Below are 21,756 nucleotides of genomic sequence, written 5' to 3' on the forward strand. Positions count from 1 at the left end.
CGTACCAGTACGTCCTTTGGGCGTAAAAGGGTTAATACTGGAATTTTGAATTCGTAAAATCATCTTGTTCTCTGTTTTATTTCCTTTATAAATTGATTTTCATACATGTTCAGTTGGACTTAGGACTCCCTGCCACACCTTGCTCCGAAGTACACCCTCTCACACCGTTACTTCATGGCGAGTAACCAAACAGTGTAGGGAGAGATGGCAGAGGTGTTGGGCGGGGCTTAAAAGCAGGAACTCACTGCTCAGTAATGGTGTGGCTGGGTGCCCTTCCTCAGAGGAAAGTGTACCAGGAATTCCTGTGTCCAACTGTACATTATTTTATATAGTACACTGCGATATTTTTCTTTTGCATTATATTGTACTACAGTATATAATGTGTTTTTTTTGTGATGGGGAGGAACTCCTTTTTAAATTAGTACAGTAGTTAGGAAAGTGAAATTATTTTGTTTCCCTTTTTCAAAGGAATCTTGGTCTCTCAGGAGAACAAAGGCTTGAATAAGGTCTCTAACTTTTCTAGAAAGAATGAATTGATTTAGTAATGGTGAGGTCCTTACCAGTCTGTTTTTAATGGAGATTTTCAAAGAAGTGCATACTGGAATGAAAAAAATTTTGGTTACCTTTTTTTTTACGGAGATTTTATTTGGTTATATTATGGAAAGCACTTCTGGTTTATCAAAGATTCTATTTTCAATTTCTTTGCATTTTCATGTTGTATGATTAGTTTTTGACTGATGTAAGCACATAGGACTTAGAAAAGAGAATGATGCTGGACTATTTTTCATTTAAAAGGCAAGGGATTATTCATTAGAAAAGTAATGGAATATTCTTCATTAAAAGACTACATTATTATTTGTAACTTTTCTCAATTTCTTGACTGTGATCTCAAGTCTGTATTTACAATGTAAGACAGTATGTTCATTCATTGATATTTTGTTTAGATATAACTAATTGAATCACATTTTGGATTTATTCAACAAAAGCAAGTATTTCCTCAGTGCCCTTGAAAATTTTTATTTGTATTAACCAAAATTGACTTTAGTAATGATAGTGGGCGCTTAAAGTACAACTTTGATGGTCTTGTACAAAGGGTGCCTTAGGGGTTTATGCGCTTTGTATTGATACTTTCTTATTTTCAGAAACTTATTTAATAATTGACATTTTGAATACAGAATGGGTGGTTTGAACTAAGCAATCAATGTCAAGTGTTTGATGTTTCACTGTTGTATGTGCTTATCACCGTTAAAGTGTTTGATATAATTTACTAAAGTCTAGTGAGGTACTGTATTAGACTATTAAGTTTATCAGCACTGTATCATGTACTAATCTGTACCTGATTGTAATCATGTACAGTTATGTGTTTTAGGTAGGTGCTGTACCTGGAATGGTACCTCTTGTAGCATCCAAGTTGAACCTTTGTTTTATTTAAGTGATAGCAACTTCCAAAGGGGTTTGTATTCGTGCAATGTTGCATTTATCATAATAAGTTGTGCAATATAAGCAAGAAATGTATGTCATTTTCCTCTCACTTATAAACCCATCTACCTGGCCAGTAGGAATTTGCAATACATCACAGTTTAGTGCTTGCAAAACATTTGTATTGAAACCTATTGCTAGAATTCCTTTTAACTGATTTATTTAGTATTTGTTGATTATTATGTGAAAAATATTTATTTTGGTAACATGAAAGTTTTCCCTAGAAATTTTTAGCTTTTTGTACATATAGAATATTGGTGTTCTTAGATTTTATAGTCCATAATTGGAGGGGCATTATCCATCCATCCATCCATATACCAAAGGCACTTCCCCCAATTTTGGGGGGTAGCCGACATCAACAAAGAAACAAAACAAAAACAAAAAAGGGGACCTCTACTCTCTACGTTCCTCCAGCCTAACCAGGGACTCAGCCGAGTTCAGCTGGTACTGCTAGGGTGCCACAGCCCAACCTCCCACATTTTCCACCACAGATGAAGCTTCATACTGCTGAATCCCCTACTGCTGCTACCTCCGCGGTCATCTAAGGCACTGCGGAGGGGCATTATGTATTGGAAAAAGTGGTCCAATTTTTTTGTGGTCCTTCTGTGTTTATACAGTAATGTACAGTATTAAGATTTGTGGTCAGCCGAGAAGAGAGGAATCTATATTACACAATAGTTATTGAAATATAAAGCATTGTAATTTTAAGTTTGCATGAAATTGGCTTGTGTTGTTATTAATATATATTTTAATGCCTTGTGAATTATCGAAACACATCACAAGGCTAATACTGATAATGCTACTAAAAATTTAAATTGATGGCATAGAGCCTTTGGAAATTGTTCAAACCTGGATAATAATATATGAGTTACTAAAGAGGGAATTGAGCATTAGAATACACGTAAATGTAATTCTAACACATAGTTATTTACCAGTCTTAGTTGAAAATGCAAGTATTAGATTATAATTGTGAAACTTTAGGATGAAATGAAACACCTACTCATTCTGAAGAAGAATTAATGGTAGTTAGGACATTCAAATGAAAGGTTACCCAATTTTTATAATTGGGTAACAAGTTAGAAACTACTGTATTGTATGTTAACTGGAGATAGTTGTATAATAGAACTGATTATAAACTAGATAGTTAATTGGACATTGTGTCATTAGTATTAAATTTTAATCGGAGGCTTGTGGTTAACTACCTCTCCAAGGTGTTGGTTATTTTCTTGTCTCTGTGAATTTCCTGACTGGAAGTCTGTGACAACTGTATTTGGTAAATTTTGTGACATTCCAAGGTAGTTAGCCTTCATATATTGAAACACAGTAATTGACTTTTTCTTCTCTGGCTGATAATTTAATTTCCAAGATTTTGGTTTACTTTTCCATTATGTCAGAAAAACAAAAACTGTATGGTGTAGAGGAAAAATTGATTTGAGAGTTAATGGATTTGCAATACTTTACAATAGTGTTTTAATACTTTTGATGGGTTTCCCATTTTCCTATGTACTGTAGTTAGTTCATACTCTATTTGAAAACTAATTATAATGCCTTTATTGTGGTTAACATAGTTAAAATAGATTTTCACAAGGAGCAGGCTCCTGTCGTAGATAAGGAACTACTGAAAGTCTCTCTCTCTCTATTTCAATGAAATCCTTAGCAATTGTCTTATGGTGCTATAACTAGCACTGGATATGTTTCTGTTTCTCAATGTTAGTAATTTAGTGTACATTTTTCACTTTCTCTGGCCAGTGTCTTTTTTTTAACCGAGGAAAAAGACATCTGCAGTTTTCCCACTTAGTTTAGATCATGGTAGGTTTGTTGCTGTTTTAATTATATGTTACTGGTAATGATGCCTGGTAGAGCCAGGCTTCTGCTCAAAGTATATCTTGCATTTATTAATTCCCAGAATGTTGTACGGTGTATGTGATGTGCTGCGTATGTTCAATGCTGAAGTGTCGCAGATAAATTGGATGATGTATAATGTAGTGGGCGTTTAAAAGTACAACTTTGATGGTCTTGTACAAAGGGTGCCTTAGGGGTTATGCGCTTTGTATTGATACTTGAAATATATCTTTTTGAAGGATGTGTATTATAGATAACAAACATATTTATTTTTCTTTGAAAATTATAAATAAATACTCATGTTGTTTTGGTTGATTTTACTTTTATGCCCTCCTATGGTACAAATCGGATATTTCAGTCCTTGGAACTCCCTAGGCCCAAACCTAGTGTAAGTGTTATTGTGTTGAGCAGGTTGTCATAAATCTTATGGTTTTAAATGTTACTTATTTAACTCTAGCTATTGTAGATTCCTTGATTATTTATTATTTTTTTAAGTTTATACTTCTCCATTTATTTTCCATACTGGGCTTGTTTCTATATTGGAGCCAATGTCTTTGAAATACAGCATTGTACTGTATTGTGCTTTTCCAATTAGAGTTTCAGCTTGGCTCATAATAAATTTTTTTGTCATGATAGAAGAATTTTAAGAAAATATTGATTCAAGTTTTGCAAATTAACATCGCTAAGATATTAAGAGGTAAGTATTGGAAATCTAGCAGGTAGGTTAGTTTGTTTGTTAAAACTTTTTAATAAAAGATTTCCTGTTAAATTGAAGAGGCTGGTATTATCCAGTAACTCATAATGGCAGACTTAATTTTGGTTTCAAAATGTCTATAGATTTGATAAAGCTGTAATTTATTAATCAAACTTTTGATTAAAATGAATTTTTCGTATACAAGGAAATGTGTTTAAACTTGACTTACAGAGATGATGCAAGCAGTGTTATTATGGCGTACCACTTTCCTTACTAGAAGCTCTCATGATTGGAGAAGAATACATCATATTTGTTCATCACTTGGAGCAAAGGTTGGAAGAATGGGGCAATTTTCTCAGGTAGAGACTTTATGAAGGTGTTCAGTGCACCTGAGGAAAGCCCATCTAATCTATGAATCACACACTCCAAAGTTACCTAGAGAAGTCATGGCTGTTCTACAAGTAGGAGGGATACCATTATTTTAACTAGGCGTCGTATTGGCCATACACATGCAGCGCACAATTATTTAATGAAGAGTGGGGAAGGGAGACAGGCCCCTCTTTGTAATACCTGTCAAGTGACAATGGATGTTAAACATATTTTAGTCGATTGTCCTGTTTTTAATCTTCAGAGGAGGACACATTTACTCCAGGACAAACCTTTAAGAGATATACTGGGGGAAAACTGTAATACCCTGAACTTGGGAAAATTTATACAAAGTATTGGGTTATATTACGAGCTATAATTGATCTTATTAATCTATTTATTTATTTTACCCTTTTAATCCCTATTTATTTCACATCTAGATTTTATTGTATGAAAGTGTTGCGATTTGTATTAAAGGTTAAAATGATACTAAATGGTGTGAGTATACAGCTATGATTGAATGATTTTCGTTATATAGTGCTGAATGGCCTTTGATGCCCCAGTGCTTGGCTTAATGCCTAAATCCTATATTCAATTAAATTTAATTCGTAGAAGCTGACTTTTTTTATGTGTCCTGTGTTGCATACTGTAAATGACACAAAAGCATCTTTGTCATTACTCATCCCAGCTAGCTGTCCACCTGCTCTTGGGTTTTGCTCCCCTTTTTTAACAAACTCGACCAAGCCCAGTATGACGAGAGAAGCGACCTGGCGTTTTTAACCTGTGTTTTATAATCATTTTAATTGTCATAAACCTCTGTAGTAAGCAACCCCTTATGGATGGTAATATTTGTCGTAAGGTATCAAGTAATTAAGTGATGTTTTGCTCAAAATATATAATTGTTAGGAATATTTTGCTTTCAAACTTCATGTTTGTCACAATATTGTCAGTACATTAACCTTCTTTTAGTGTGGGAGTGCTATAGCAAAATGAAGATGGTTGAATCCATAGAAGCCAACGTCTTCGGAATTTTTACAGAAAATTTGTTTATTACATAAAAATTCAAGTAATTTAGAACCGAGTAAGAGAAGAGTTGAAGTAAGCTATGGCACTCAAGAGCCATAAATCCAGGGAGTCATAGAGGTGGCATTGGAAATTTTTAGATACTACAAAATAATTCAAGAATTTAGTTATATTTTTGGTTGTAATCCAAGGTAGACTGATATAATGTAATCTTTGATGCACCTCAATCTCAGAAATGGGAGTACACTACACTGTATTTCCAGATAATTGATATACTCCTTAGATACTCTTTGCCAATATACCTTACCTTTTAGTTTCAATATGAAACCCTTTTTAACCAACATATCAGAAAGCAGTCTCTCATTGTCCAAATGAAAGCTAATTACATACAATATTATAATTTAAAATCTGTATTGGTGCCTCCCAATTCCATAGAAATCTTGATTTAATCTTCCTTATGCCACTTTCGTAAATAAAGATTGGTGGAATGACCATGGATTTTGCAACCCCAGGTGTAAGTTCATAAATCAATCTTGTAAAATAATCTTATAGACCGAAATGCGAGCCATCTTTACCAACCCTTCCACGTTACTGTTTTACATTTCTTTTCCTTTCGGCTTCCATTCAAGGACTGACACAACGTATCATGTTCCACTGAATTCGCTGTCACACCAACTGCGCTCATATTATATTAATTACCTTGCTTTATTTTCAAATGTATTTACATGTGCGGTTCTTATGATATTACACCTCTGATGTTATCCTCTCGTGTTATACCCCCTGTGGAAACCTCAACATTTTCAATTCTGCAACTTACATCTCTTCTTGCTGGCTAGTGGTACGGTCTGTGGAAACCTCAATATTTTCAATTCTGCAACTATCATCTCTTCTTGCTGGCTAAAGGTACGGTCTCCAAACCATAGACCATAGCTGGTCTTACATAGGACTTCCATTTCAGACTTGCTTATATCCTTTTTTTTTTTTTTTTTTTTTTACTACTTGCCACCCACTTCATGCTCTTCTCCAACCATTTCACCCAGCTTCACCATCACTTTCTATACGAGGTCTTATATACCTTCCAATAGTACTGCATTCCTGCCATCTCCCTCATTTAAACACTCATGGTCTCTTCGGCTGATTTTCATATCCCCTTCTCTCTAGTATATACTCCTAAATTTCCAGATTATCTTCAACCTTGTCATTATTCTCAAGCATATCTATCTACACGATTTTAAACATGCATGATATTTTAGTATTATAAGAAAAGTTTAGAAAGATCTATTTATAAAAGATTCATTATCATAAACAAACCAAATAAAGTTCCAGGAATCCATGTAACAAGATTAAAGATGTAAAGATTGAAAAATGGAAAGTCCTGGAGTAACAGCATAGAAGAAATATATAGTAAACATGAGATGGAATTTGAAGAAAAGAGAAGTTTTGGGAAAAAGACCCAGAATAAAAGAAATCAAGATAAGTTACTGAAAAAAAATAGAAGAAACTATTGAAGAAAAAAGAAAGTGATGAGAAAATTAAGATTTATAGAAGGAAATAGCCCACAGCCTTATATCAGAGAAATGGATCTGGATAAGGCATCCCTTGTAATGAAGACAAGATTAAATATGCTCAAATTAAAAGCAAATTTCAGGGGAAAATATGCCGATAATTTGTATGACCTTTGCAAAGATACTATTGAATATTTATTGCCATGCCCAAAATTAGGACAGTTAATGAAACTAGACTCAAGTGTAGGTACGTTGCAAAATCCTAGCAGAGATCTGGTCGCATTTATAAATAGGAATATGCCATTGAAAGAAGAATTGAAAATGTCCAAACTGACCACAGTAAGTTGCCAAAACTGATGATAGCAGGGTGGTATCCTATCTAATTTCAAGGTAGAATGGGATAAAAGGATTGAGAATTTTATAATTAATTTAGTTATGACACAGGTAACATAAGCTTAATTACAAAAATAAGAATAATCTTAGAACTTTGCACCCATCTATAAAGTGATAGTGGCCGCAAACTTATTTTATGGAGTGACTGAGCAATTAATAACCAAGAACCAGGGGAGTACATTGGCTCCAGGGTCAGATCTCCTATTAAAAATAGAAGTAGAACCAGGACCTGGAACTCTGGAAGCTAACGGGTTGCCCAGGATCCTGGGGTTGCCGTTACAGAGGCTACAATCCAGCTCACTTAACACTGGCCACCAGGAGTCAAGGCTTCGTTGTAAAATATCGGCGTCACAGTCGTCACTGTGTCGATTTTATTACCAGTTTTCAAGTTATTTACCACCTCCATCTCCAAAATGCCGTACGCCAACCAGCCTTCACTTAACCTCATGGAATTAACCGAGGAAAATATAAAGTTTTATATTGAAGACACCGAATTAAGGTAAGCGCACAGTGTTAGGGGCCTAGAAGCGGTCACGTTGTATCGGACCATAGCTTATGTAAGTTACATAATTTTTTTTTAGCTAGCTAAGGTCTATCAATTTTCGGTTTTGATGTAATATTGGAGATATTTTTCGAACTTGATTTATTACTGGATCTACAAAGTCTATGGATACGGTACGAAGTTTTTAGGATAAACTTGTAGGCTATAGTACGTAGTGTTAGCCTACCGGTGTGACGGTCTGAACGATCCCCCGGTCTCAGAATTCTCCTTGACGTTGTATAATGGTTTTTTTTTCCACCATTAGCTCGCTTCGCTCGCATGAAAATAAAACATCAAGCTCGTATGTACTGGCAAGCGGTAATGTTGAACTGCGCACGCTAACATTACAGGAAAATAAAACATCAACCTCGTTGCACTGGCAAATGGTAATGTTCGTGCATGCGCAGATTATCAAGGAGAATTCTGAGACCGGGGGATCGTTGTAACCGTCACACCGGTATGCTAAGTACTTAACATAGCATTAGCTGATAAATATGTACTGTAATACAAGGGTAGAATGCAGTTTAGGTAATTGTGTAGGAGACCTCCGCGCTCCATTTAAAAGTTTCTAAAAGTAGAAAACGAAAGAAAACAGTAAATTAGAGCTACAGTTACCTTGAAACTGTGAGATAATCCTCCTACAACCACCTAACTCTTACACAGAAAATGTAAGCATAAACCTACTACTACAATTATGGGGGACCCCAGTGGGAAGCGGGGTTTTTGGGTGGGGGGAGGAGGAGAAAAGTGATTTTTCGGGGCACTACCAAACCTAATACAACTACCTACCCTACCCTGGGGGCCATGTACCCCTACCTAGGCCTACCGGGGGGGGGGGGGGGCTCCGCCCCCCCTGCGACCCCCCCTTAAGGCCACAGTAATTTTCAGGGCACCACCAAACCTAAGACACCCACCTAACCTAGCCTATGGGGACCTGTACCCCTACCTAGGCCTACGGGGGGGGGGGCCTCTGCCCCCCCCCTGCGACCCCCCATTAAGGCCACATTGAGTTTCAGTTCAAACGAAACAAATTCAAATGAAAACGCCTTTTGCAAAAAAAGGAACACAAACTTCAAATTAGTCTCAATATCTAACTTTGCGTTTCCAAACCATGTACCTTTGAAACAAGACACGAAAAAATTGCACCTCCTCTTCCTTTTCCCACGAGTAACCACACTACGATCACACCGGAATGCTAATTGGTTGTAATCTATACGGCACACATTTTCACAATTAGTGCACTTTTTCTCTGCCAAAATCAAACCATGACGTTGAGCAAATGCAATTAGCAAATCAACTTTCCCTGAATAATGTACACAAAAATCCCCATAAGAAATAAAGCAATTGTCACAAGTGACACAGTCGGAACGGGATGAAGGTCCTGCTAATTGCTCCATACTTCACGGCAAAATGAGCTTTTCAGTTTGAAGGGAGATCCGAGACGTGCAAAAATATTCCTCCGCGGAACTTCACGTAAACTGTGGTAACTGGTGGAAAAATAGCAGGGATAAGTGAAGTAATAAGTGTCAGCATTGGCTAGATTTGTAAAAACCGCCATGATTGGTTTTCAAACAGTGTGACGTCAAGAAAACACCTGTTATTGGTTAGAATAGCATTGAGAACTAGTCTGCCATACGCAGTAAGGCGGTGAAACAGCTCATTTTAGCCAAGACATCACACAGTAAACAAAAACAAACACTTAGAAAAAATCCAAGTGAAACATAACTATACACACGAATATCTTCGTTAAATAGAAGCTGCTCATATATTGACTATTATATAAGCGTTCTATATGATATAATAGTGAATTGTAGGTGTTTAAATTCTTCAAGATCTTCCGCGGAGCTCTCCTACACATTTACCTGCAGTTTATTGATACAGGCAATGGGGTGTATGTATGATAGTGGCCACCTCCATGTATAATGACGGCTGACTTAGAATACGGCCGTCTAAAGGGGGTCGCAGCTGGGCGTTATCCCCCCGTTAGATAGGTAGGTAATGACACGTCTTGTAGGTTAGGTTAGGTGGGGGAAGTTTAGGTTAGTTGATGTCCATTTTTAAACATACATGAGAAACTGGCCGCTGATATACAAAGGCCGCCCAGCCTGGTTCACACGCAAGTCACGGATAGCTCCTGGTTAGTTTCAGAATTTCCTGATAGAGTCCATGTCGTCCCAGGCTATGAAGCGTTCGTCTTTACAATTTAATGCTGTCCCATTAATATACATTCTTACCTCGCAGTTGAGTTTGTATTTGGTTGGGACACTTCCTTTGCAGTGGCATTAAATATGTTGTAATTATCATGAAATGTTAGGTACGGATAAAGTCGTTATAATGCAAAGGTCGCTGAAGCCACGGCCAAGTTAATCGATTGTAACATTTCTCCCAAATATTGCTTCCTGCCTGACTATAACACCCGTTGGGTGGCACTCCTTTCGCCTATCAGGTGGTGACGCAAGCTTGGAAATTTAGTGATGTTCGGACTTATGTTTTCGCTAATCCAAACAATCGACATTCTTACCCTCTTGTTAAGATTGCAGTTCGTTCCCTCTTGTTAAGATTGCAGTTCGTTGGGACACGTCCTGGAGTTATGCCGAACTAGTAATTTGTTATATACAGTATACAATCAAAGGTTAGAATTACGGTCATTTCGCCCACGAGTAATTTCACCCACATATAAGAGTCAATTCGCCCCCATAGAGACAACATACATGTAAGATTAAGAAAGTGGTGAAATAAAAAACTTTTGTTAACAAATAGCTGCATATATGCAAGATTCAGAAAGCAGTTATTAAAAATTAAAAATAAAGTGGGGTGAATGTAGTTTTTGGGGACAGGGAGATATCTTTCTTATTACTAGCCAAATAATTTTTCATTATGGGGAAGATGTTCTTTACAATGATCCAACATACCATAATATGATGTTATTTTATCATTTTGAATAATATCATAATTTACCTTTACCACGGCAATATTTTCTAAGTTCAGCACGGTTCGAACGCAAGTCACGGGTAGCTCCTGCTTAGTTTCCAACTTCCCCGATAGATAGAGCCCGTGTCATCCCAGTCTAAGAAACGTTCGTTTTTACAATCTATTACTGTCCCATCAATCTACATGTTCACCACAATCTGTTAAGTTTGTAGTTTTTAGGGACACGTCATTTATAGTGACATTTGATACTGCTATGATAATTATCATGAATTGTTAGGTTAGGGAAAGGTCGTTACAATGCGTCGTCCACTGAAGCCACAGCCAAGTTACTCGATCGTAAAATTTCCTCCAAGCATTGTTTCCTGCCTGACTATAATAACACCCGTTGGGCTGCGCGCTGATCGCCTATCAGCTGGTGGCGCAAGCTTGAACACTTATCGATGTTCAGACTTATGTTTTCGCTAATTCCAACAATCGTCATTTTAAACCTCTTGTTAAGATTGTTATTTCGTTGGGACATGTCCTGAAATTATGCCAAATACTAATTTGTTATATATACAACCAAAGGTTAGGTTAGCCAACATCTAGTTAAGATATTTCGGTAGATAAAGCCAGTGTCAAACAAACCAACCGAATTAATCCTTTCGTTGGTCGCGTGATTTCAAATTTTCAATCCCCCCCACATGACCCGAGATTGACCTGGAGTCGAACCTTTCCAACTCTAACCGCCGTAATGGATGGAGGTGTTGCGTATAGTTACTCTTTGAGCGATGTTGTTGAGTTTATCACTCATATTGATCGAGTTACCCCCGAATTTTTTCATTATTTAGTTCGAGAAGGGCTCTTAGGTGATTTTATTGTTCCATGTGTGAAGAGGTTGAAGGCGCAAGAATCCGAGGATTTTGGTTTTAGCGAAATCGAATATTAAGTAAGCCTCAATAACTTTTTTATTATGACAATGTGGTTAAGATATATTTTTGAGTGCTGCCCATACCTTTTTTTGTGTAGGAGAGAGACTTACGAAGGGGGTCCGGGGACTTGCCCCTGGGTAGGGGTAGTGACCTGGGAACTACTAGGTTCAATTAGGTTGGGTTTGTGGGGTTTGTATGTTAGCAACAGTGGTTGGGGGGTCGCAGGGGGGCGTTAGCCCCCGCCGATTAGGTCACGAGGAAGGTAAGGACATGGCTTGTAGGCCAGGTTAGGAGGGGAATTTTGGGTTAGTTGTCAATTTTTCTCGCACGTTTCCGACATCCAGGACCAGAGTGGTCCTAGTATGTAGATTGTTGGGACAAGCATTTACAAAACTAGTGAATTTAATATTATTTCATTCCGTGATCATTCCCATGAAAAAGAGCCGATTTCGGACATTTTTTACTCGATTTTTGGCAGGTCCAAGGCCTGTCCCCATAAACTACAAAGGCTCCACTAGCATCAGAGTAGGGAGATGACCAATGGGAGAGAGGGATGATTGTGGTGAGTTTACAGTTTGGTGGCGCGTGAATTTTGAAATTATTCTTGGTCGCCTGGCGATTCATACTGTATCTCGTTTTGTATCATGAAAATTTTTTCGCAATATGAGGCGAAACAATCTATGTACAGTATCTCGTTTCGTATCATTAATTTTTTGTATACTGAAATTTTTGTATCAAGAGGTATCACTTTTACTTTAAATGATTGTCAAGATACTTGACCTAACGGAATTAAGGTTGCTTACACAATTGGGATTCATCCCCAATATTTAGCTAAATATAAATTTAGTATAACCCCCTCTCATAAAAATTCCAGGATTCAAAGTCTGACGAACAGGAAACTAATATATTACAATTTATCAGATTATGAATCACAAAGAATTGTAAAAGCTTCTGCAAAGTGATGACAACAAATGCAATGGATAAATATTGGTAAATAGTTACTGCTCACAGTAGTGTTAGGACAATAGAAAATTTTACATGACCACTGTGGTTTTAAATTTTCCCATTAGTTTTCAAGTTAACTGCTTAAGAAAGGTTCTCAACAGAATAAAGGAAACTCCGAACCTTGTGGTGACATTAATAACCCCCTTTTTGGCTGCAAGTAGAATGGTATGCAGATCTCCTTGTGAAGATACCGAGAGAACTCTCACACCTTCCACATCTTCAGCGACAGCCCCACGTCAGGGTTTTCCACGCTGTAAAATCTTCATGCATGCAGACTATCCCGCATCACCTCTTTCAGAAAGGGTTTTCAAGAGAGACAGCACAACATATGTCTGGGTATCTCAGAAAATTCTCGATTGCAGTCTACCTGGCAAAGTGGGCCATCTTCTGTGGTTGATTTAGTTCACTGGGTATATCTCTACTCAACGCCTCAACTTTATACCTATGATTGCAGATTTTTTATTCTACCTCTGTAGGGAGAAACTTTTCCGTTTCTGCGGTAAAAGGCTATTGCTCAACCTTAAGCCAATTCTTTATACTTAATGAATTAGACATTTCTTCTTGGAGGAAATTTGTAAGGCTGATGTGGAGCGAGATCTTTGAAAGGAGCACCTTATGAACCTCTGTAACGAGTGTCTGACAGGGGCCACACTTTGAAGTCTGTTTCTTCTCACTTTGACGTCAGCCAAACGAGAAAGTGTACTTAACTGCATGGACTGGCATTTGACATCACCCATTCAAGGGGTTGGAGGGGAGTCTCTCTGAGCTTTGTCCTGAAATTTGTGGCAAAGACACAAAACCCAGTGTCATCGGATCCTAGATTCTCGTCATTTACTTTTTCTAGTCTTGGGTCAGTAACCGAAGATCCTGATCAACTTCTACTGTGTCTTGTTAGGGCTCTGAAGAGCTATTTAAAGCATACCAGGCCTTCAATGCCTCATCCGCAGAAACTCTTCATAAGCACAGGGAGGATCAAGGAAATGGTCACTAAGAATATCATCTTTTGGTTCAGAAGTTATCTCCAAAGCAGCAGAGACTTTGTCATTTTCAGTATCCTGAGTGAAAGCTGACAACATCAAAGGTCTTGTAACCTCATTAGCTTTCAGGAAGAACTTCTCTGTGGTGTAGGTTCTAAGGGCAGGGGGTTTCGAAGAGACAAACCACCTTTACAGCCCATTTCCTGTGGAATGGGACTCACAGGACCATGGACACACTTACACAAAGTCCTATTGTTGCTGCTTAGTAGGTGATATAGCATTATCAGTTCCTTAACAGGATCAGTATCTTTGGATCAAGGGCTAAGGTTACGTGTAAGCCTTTCCCCTCTCTTGGGGTTCAGCTTCAAAACTTTGCCAGCTGGACTTGATCTAGAGATACGTAAGATCATTTTGCTTTCATCTCCAAGGTGCGCAAGCACTTTAGGTCATTTCTCCACATTCATTACAAGGGGGAGTGTGTTGTAACCAAGCAAACCTTTTACTTCTTAGATACAGCCTTCCAGGACATGTACGTTTCATCGCTTTGGTTACAGCTCAGAGAAGTCCAGCTTATTTACCATCAGTTGCATGGGCTGTGCTGTTCATGGGTGTTCTTCACTCATAACTCATAAGGTGTAGTGGTCAGGCATTTAAGCATTAAGCCTCAGTGTTAAGTCCTATATCTCTGTGTTGAATTTCCAGCCAGTGGGAACAGGGACGTCCTCCTCCCTAAGAATAAGTCTCCTATAGTAACAAATGATAAATTTTTAAAATAATTTTAATTATTCCTAACTATACAAACCTTAGTTCTCAACTCAAACTTGCCCACCATCACCAACCCCTACGTAAGTCCTGGGTGCAATACAATTGTGGTTATTTTAAACTGCGGGGTAGGCAGTTACCTCCCCGTTACAAGATAGATAATTACCTGCTGGTTGTTTACACCTCGTTGGAAGTTTTAACTGCTTTATTCCAGCTTTGCTGTTCTCTTTCTCCTATACTAAAGAAATCAGATTTGTATAGTGAGGAAAAATACAAATTATGTTTAAAATTTGTAATTGTTCCGTAACCGAAATACAAACCACGCTATTTACAAAGGGTTACCTTTTAGCGTAGCTGAAATGGCGAGCCATTAGAATTTAACGAGGGTGTATTACCCCCGCGCTAGTTAGCGGGGGGTAGGGGAGTGGTAGCTAGCTACCCCTCCCCCTCACACACTGGTGAATACTCACTTTCACTTTTGGCTCGGACTGTGACAGACGTCTCTGTCTTGGTCCTCTCTTGGCAGCCATTGTTTGTTTTGTCTTTACTTAATCGCTTACTTTTCATTTACTCAATATATATGTAAACATGTTTTCATGTTTGTATATATATTTGAGTATAGAAATAAGTAAGTTTCCTTTTCAGATTTGTGTGTGTAGTGTACGATATCTACGTGGAGTCCTCGGCAGTTAGGCCACCACGGCGTAATTTTATGGGTGGCGATCGAGTTTGACTTATGTCTTTCTCTCTCTCTCTCTTGAGGTCGTTCACCCTTTTACTACGTGTTACTACGCCCTTGTAGCTTCCTTTCCGTGTGGGGGGGTTGCTACGCCGTACGTTTGTCTCAATTAGTTATGAATCTAATTGTAGTAGTTTTTTGTTTTTCAGCTTGTAGAACGATTCCTTTCGGGGTTTTCGTTCTTTCTTTAGTGTTCATTCATTTTTAAATTACATAGTTACATAATTATAATTGTTATAATTCTGATTTGGTTACAGCTCTCCTTCCGTGAGTGGAAGTGGTTGTGAGGGCACGTGCCTGTTGTGTAATTCTTGTTCCTTTCCCTCGGGATTCCTCTTCGGAACCTTCCCGGGGGAATGAATGTGTACTAATATTATTTGTTTTATTTTTTTACAGTTACCGATCTAGTTCGTTTCTGTAATATGGCAACGGTGTGAGCTGTCTGGTTGAGTCCTGGGGATTCGGCTGTTGCTGCCTCCCCCCTTGTATTTTAGTCAGGGGCGTGTCTCCTTCTACTGGAAGTACTCCCGTGACGACGGACAGCTCTCCAGTTCATCTTAGAACTCTCAGGAGGCTTGCCTCCTTGGGCGGGTAACTTTCCTTCCGAGGGAAGTTTTTCCTGTCCAGGCTTGAGTTTTTCCCCTTTTGGGGGTTCTTCTCTTGCCTTTTTTTCGTGCGACTATGCTCTTGGTGCTGAGCGGTCGCACCTGCAGTTTCGCTCAAGGGGCTGGGCAACTGCAGGAGCTCCTCTTCGGAGGATTGCTCCTTTTAGGTCACTGGCTGACCAGTCTCTTCCACGAAGTGTTTCTCTTTCGTTCGCGAGAGAGTACACTCATAGAGACTCCTTTTCGGAGGTTTCTTCTGTTGCTGTTGGCCTCCCTCGCCGTAAGGCCCACCGTCCGCCTCGTCGTAAGGGCCTCTCATCTCCCTATAAGGGTGCTTGAGGCGCCTTTTTGGATCTCCGTTTGCAGCCTACAACTCCTTTTTCTCGATCTTCCGCCTTGGTGCAGATGGACAGCAGTCTGATCTCGTCTTCCGACGGGCAACGGTCTTCCCGACGGACAGCGGTCTTCCGACGGACATCAGTCTCCCGGCGGACAACGACCCCTTCGGGGCAAAGGGTTGCCCCCATGGGGGTTCTTCCCTTGCGTGTCAGGGTTTCCCTGCGCGCCCTTCTGCTGTGTTCTCTCCTGCTCCTGCTCAGTGTTAGCACACAGGCGCTCTTCTGCTCATCAGCGCTCTTCTGTTCGTCAGCGCTTTCAAGATGATCATCCCTGCTGTTCCTGTTGGTTCCTGTTACGGGCCGTGGTCGCCCACGTTCGCCCTTGCGATCTAGAACTTCGGTTCAGGTTGGGGTCAAGGACCCTTCTTTGCGCAGGCTTCCACGCGTAGCCTTCTGCTCGTCAGCGATCATCAGCTCGCCAGCGATCATCAGCTCGCCAGCGATCACCTGTCTCTCAGCGATCTCCGGATCGCCCGCGTGTGTTACAGCCGGCACGCCAACGTTCTCCAACACTTCTGAAGGAACATGGTTCGCCAGCTACTAGTTCACCTGCGGATGCTGATCGCCATCGCGCGACCCTCAACTGTCTATGCTGATCGCCATCGCGCGACCCTCAACTGCGGATGCTGATCGCCATCGCGCGACCCTCAACTGCGGATGCTGATCGCCATCGCGCGACCCTCAACTGCGGATGCTGATCGCCATCGCGCGACCCTCAACTGCGGATGCTGATCGCCATCGCGCGACCCTCAACTGCGGATGCTGATCGCCATCGCGCGACCCTCAACTGCGGATGCTGATCGCCATCGCGCGACCCTCAACTGCGGATGCTGATCGCCATCGCGCGACCCTCAACTGCGGATGCTGATCGCCATCGCGCGACCCTCAACTGCGGATGCTGCTCGCCATCGCGCGACCGCCGACCCGCGCATGCTGATCGCCATCGCGCGACCCCGGCATGCTGATCACCATCGCGCAATCGCCCTCCTGCACATGCTGATCGCCATCGCGCGACCCTGGCATGCTGATCACCATCGCGCAATCGCCCTCCTGCACATGCTGCTCGCGATCGCTCACCTTCGCATACTGCTCGCCAACGCACGATCGCTCACCTGCGCATGCTGCTCGACCATCGCGTCGACATAACACAACGCGCCATCGCCAACCTGCGCGTTAGCGCTCACCAGCTCACCACCGATCGCTTGTTGATCCATTTCGCCAGCGGTCTTCCTCGCCCACGCGGCAGCGCGTTTTCTCGCCATCGCGCTAACGCTTGCGTTCGCCGCGCGACCGCTCGCCTGTGTGCCCGCGCGACCACTCGTCTGCGCGCCCACACGTCCACGTGCCTGCACGTCTACGCTCATGCGCGTCCGCGCCCATGCTCTCCAATGTTCGCCCACGCGCGAACCAACGGTTTTTCCATCGCGCGGACGGATGGTGTTCCGTCGCGCGGACGGATGGTGTTCCGTCGCGCGGACGGATGGTGTTCCGTCGCGCGGACGGATGGTGTTCCGTCGCGCGAACCTACAGTGTTTCTTCGTTCCCAATGGGGTTTTCGCAGCATGGCTAGCCTGGCGAGTTCTTCTGGAGCGTATTTCCAGAACACGGCCTCACCCCGTAAACGCAGAGCATGGCACTTGCAAGAATAGGAGAAACTTAAGGGAGATCTGAGCAACACTCCTCTTTCCTGAACCTGGGTTAGCCCTTCCCCGTCATTCCCTGGAAGGATTTTTGGCGGGGGGCTTTCCGTTCGAGATTTCTCCATCGGACAAGGGGTGACTGCTTACCTCTTCCTCTGGGAGCTTACCAGGTTCTTTCCCTCCTCGGTTACGGCCCGAGGTTTGGTTCAAGGAAGCTACAGGAAGATCAGGGGTACTTTCCTCCTCTCGAGCTCAGGCACCTTGGCCTTTCGTCGTTAAGTATCTAACTTGCGGACAAGCTCGATGTTGTACCATCTGGACGCGCTGACTGAGGGCTTCCTTCGGGTGTCTCATCTGTGGAGGTCGACGACCTCAGACACCCTTCCATCCTTGAGAAGAGTTTGTTTGTGCCCAAGGACAGAGACTTAGACAGCTGCTGTGCAGAGGAAATCGACTTCCGGTTTCACTCCTCCAAGGCGCTTTCTTCCAGACTCTGCAGGGCTCCAGCGCCCTTTTCTTTCAACCACGTCGGCCTAAGTTATCGGCTACGACAACTGGGACAAGGTGTCCAATTGCAGTTTCCTCCTGTTAGGAACAGATGGCACGGGAGACTCCCCCGGGGGGGCATAGTCCTAAAAGGAGTTCACGAACTCTAGGATTGCAGGTTTTTCGCTGGGAGGATGTTTAAGGTTACTCATCCGAATGACAGCTTCCCGATGCCCATTCCCGCACAATCTCTGTGATTAGCCAAGGATATCGCGCCTGCCGTCTCTGTCAGCGAATTCAGTGTCTCTGAACCTCTATGCCATAGCGTCAGCAGAGTTGCCCGGTTGGGCAGAATGATCCATACCTTAGGCGAAGGTCTTCCTTAGGATCATCGACGGCTTCACCCCCCGGCCCCCTCAGTCGATCCTTTCTTGTAAGGAAGGATCTGAGAGGGGATGTCCGTAGTCGACCTCTCAGCCCTGATCAAGTTTGTCGAACAAACTTCGGCCAGCGTAGACCAGCAGAATCGATCAGACTGGTAACGAGGCGACAGGACTCCTTAAACCCTGGATCGGAAGGACGGGTAGTTTCAGTTTCCATTCCATCCATCTTCCAGGGTGCTCGTCGAATTCAGCCTAGACTGCAAGTATTCCTGCTTATGATGCAGTGTGGCTATTCCGCCGTGGCATAGCAGGTTTGTTTCCCCAGAGAACTCTCCCTGCCTTCCTCTTGGCCGCTCAGGTACAGGCTTCCGCCTCCTCTGCTGTTTGGAGGGCTGGTCAACTCCGGTAGGCTCGGGTTCGACCTTCTTCAGCGCCGGGACAAGCTTCCGGATGCTTACCATGAGTGTGGGCTCATGGTATTTAGCTTGGAGCCTTCTCTTCCTCTGCCTCAACATCTGGAGTATCTGGCCATGATATTGAGTCAATACCACCATCGGCTCTCTCATTCCAGGCAGGGGAATGTTCTCTCAGACTATCCGAGCAGAGCCTCTTAGAGAGAGTGTACCTGGGGGTCTTTGACCTTGGGTAACCAGCAAGTGCTGGTCTGGGGGACCTGATCGCGACAGCTTGGAACCTCAAGCTTCCGCTATTCTTCCCCCCAGTCTCAGACCCCGAGACTCTGGCAAGATGCATTCCGGTGATGGTGGGACAACTTCGACGCCTGCGTCTTCCCTCCTTTTTGTCAGTGGACAATGGGTCTCAACAAGACCAGGTTGTCTGTCAACCTTTCAATGGGAGAGCTCCACTGGGACTATGCGCAGAACGGTTTCTGGACCCTCTGCTTCCCCTGACGGAACTCCCGGGAGAGTTTCTCCCACGGCGCAGACTACTCAAGCAACCACACTGCGACATCTCTCCCGAACCGGGGCGTCGCTTCGGGTTCATGCCTGGAGACACTACGCTTCCTCCTCAAGAAGAGACAACCCGCTACAGTCGCGGTACGGAGGTCGCGTCATCTGCGATAGTCATCCACAGGGGTCTCCCAGGCAAAGTGAAGAGTCTAAGGTGGTTGGTGCCGTGGGAGATATACCTCTTCCCTTGAGGCCTCTTCTCCAGCAATACGGTCTTATTGCCTTTCGGCGGGAGGAAACTCCTTTCCGCTCTCGGCAATGAAGCCTGTCGCTCAGCCTTTCCCTGACCTTCAGGCTTAAAGGAATAACTTTTTCCTGCCCGCTGGATCTATCCTCGCTCATGCGAAGCTACGATCGTCCCTGCCCTAGTCGGAGGAAGACCTCCAACTTGGAGCATGGCTCGGACTTTTAGTCCTTTAAGAGATCTTCTCAAGACCCTTTACGACAGGCCTCGGATTGTATTTCACCTTGGGTCTCCTGCTCACTCTGGCCACGGCCAGTGTGTAAGCAATCTTCTTGGTCTCTTACTACTCCCCCCTTTCTAAGGAAGAGGGGAAGGCAACATTCAGGCTCGCTCCTGAGTTGTTGGCTAGACTCAGAATCTGGGGGTCCCGGCCCTTCGGTCCGATTCATTCAAGATTTCGAGTCTCCATTCTGTATCTGATGTCCCAAGATCTTCTCTTTCTTGCCAGTAAAGGAATCGAGAGGTTAGCGCTGGGAACAGCTGCAGTTTGTCCTCAGTTGCAGCCAATTTGGGAGCACAAGGAGGACATGGGGGGAGAGTCACCAGTATACCTTCTTCAGCCCGGACTCAAGGACATTCATCTCGACCTGTCTCCAGACCCTCCCCCGTCGCGTCGCCCTACAGCACGATGTTGGATACATCACAACGTCCCTCGCCTTCGAGTAATACTACTCTGTGACGCAGGTGCTACAAGCTGGAGTCTGGAAGCGTCTAATGACCTTCGCAGCCCGCTTCCTGCAGGGCGTGACCCACAGGAGTCTCGATACGTTTTCTATCGCTCTGTGGTGGCTACACAACAGCTGGTCTAACCTCAGGCTCCTTTTTGGACAGGTAGCAGAAGGTTGAGGGCATTGTTATCAGGTTTTAGTCTGCATGAACGAAAGAAGTATGTCTGGCCCTTACTTCTTTCTTCATCATCCCCTCTACAGGGAAGCAGCATCCTGGTCTCTGCATAGCTGACCTCGAACCTCTGCAGGTAAACCATGCTTCCTTGTGTTCCGAGTATTGAGTCAATACTGTCGCGTCCCCCATACCCTGACGAGGTGGTATTGGGAACGTCCTAACCCAGAGTTCCTTCTGGAACTCCAGGTCAACTGCCTAGGACGGGTCACACTTCTTCCTTCACACACAAGCTTACGTAGGCCACATGGTTCCTTGCGGAGCAAGGAACTTGTGAGGTGCAGGGACTCCTTTTCTCGAGTGCGACTCACTCGGATTCTGAGTCCCCGGGTAAAGCCAAAGCCAGTATGGCTGGGGACTTTCCACCCTTCCTAAGGGGTAAGTCACCCTTTGTAAATAGCGTGGTTTGTATTTCGGTTACGGAACAAATGACAAATTCGAAGATAATTTGTATTTTTCCTAACCATACAAACCTTAGCTATTTACACATATTTGCCCGCCAGCCCTGTCCCCCAAGACAAGTCCTACCTCTAAGTGAAAGTGAGTATTCACCTGTGTGTGAGGGGGAGGAGGGGTAGCTAGCTACCACTCCCCTACCCCCCCGCTAACTAGCGCGGGGGTAATACACCCTCGTTAAATTCTAATGGCTCGCCATTTCAGCTACGCTAAAAGGTAACCCTTTGTAAATAGCTAAGGTTTGTATGGTTAGGAAAAATACAAATTATCTTCGAATTTGTCATTTTTTACATTAAACTGGATAGCAATTGAAGAGCCCTCCTGAAGAACTAGCCAACATATGTAAACCAAGTCATAATTTCTGCGTATCACGAGATCTGTTCTTTGCCTATATGCAGCCTTTGTGTAGAATCTGTTGCACTCAAAGCCCACTGCATAAGTCAGAAATAGTGTACAGTAGATTGAAATCCCTATTATAAAATGGTATACACTTTTTAGGGTACTG

The 21,756-nt window shown here is 42.6% G+C and overlaps 2 protein-coding genes across 4 annotated transcripts in view; both read left to right on the forward strand.

Annotated features, from left to right (window-relative positions):
* The window catches only part of LOC137657850 (serine/threonine-protein kinase H1 homolog), a 63,584-nt gene extending 59,956 nt beyond the window's left edge, over nucleotides 1–3,628 (forward strand). The window contains exon 5 of the mRNA XM_068392446.1: nucleotides 1–3,628. This exon is cut by the window's left edge and continues 821 nt beyond it. The gene's annotated coding sequence lies outside the window, so the exon portion shown is untranslated.
* Nucleotides 3,629–7,598: 3,970 nt separating this feature from the next.
* The window catches only part of Polr2C (RNA polymerase III subunit RpII33), a 38,617-nt gene continuing 24,459 nt past the window's right edge, over nucleotides 7,599–21,756 (forward strand). For 2 of the 3 annotated variants that reach the window (XR_011047223.1, XM_068392447.1), the window contains exon 1: nucleotides 7,603–7,801. Coding sequence is in view for 2 of the 3 variants with exons in the window: in XM_068392447.1 (XP_068248548.1) it covers nucleotides 7,716–7,801 (86 nt within the window). In the remaining variant the exon portion in view is untranslated. Of the gene's footprint in view, nucleotides 7,802–21,756 lie in introns of all 3 variants that reach the window. The other variant, XM_068392448.1, reaches the window with a different exon arrangement.

Source organism: Palaemon carinicauda, chromosome 18 (genome assembly GCF_036898095.1).
Source record: "Palaemon carinicauda isolate YSFRI2023 chromosome 18, ASM3689809v2, whole genome shotgun sequence".
Taxonomy (NCBI): Eukaryota; Metazoa; Arthropoda; class Malacostraca; order Decapoda; family Palaemonidae; genus Palaemon; species Palaemon carinicauda.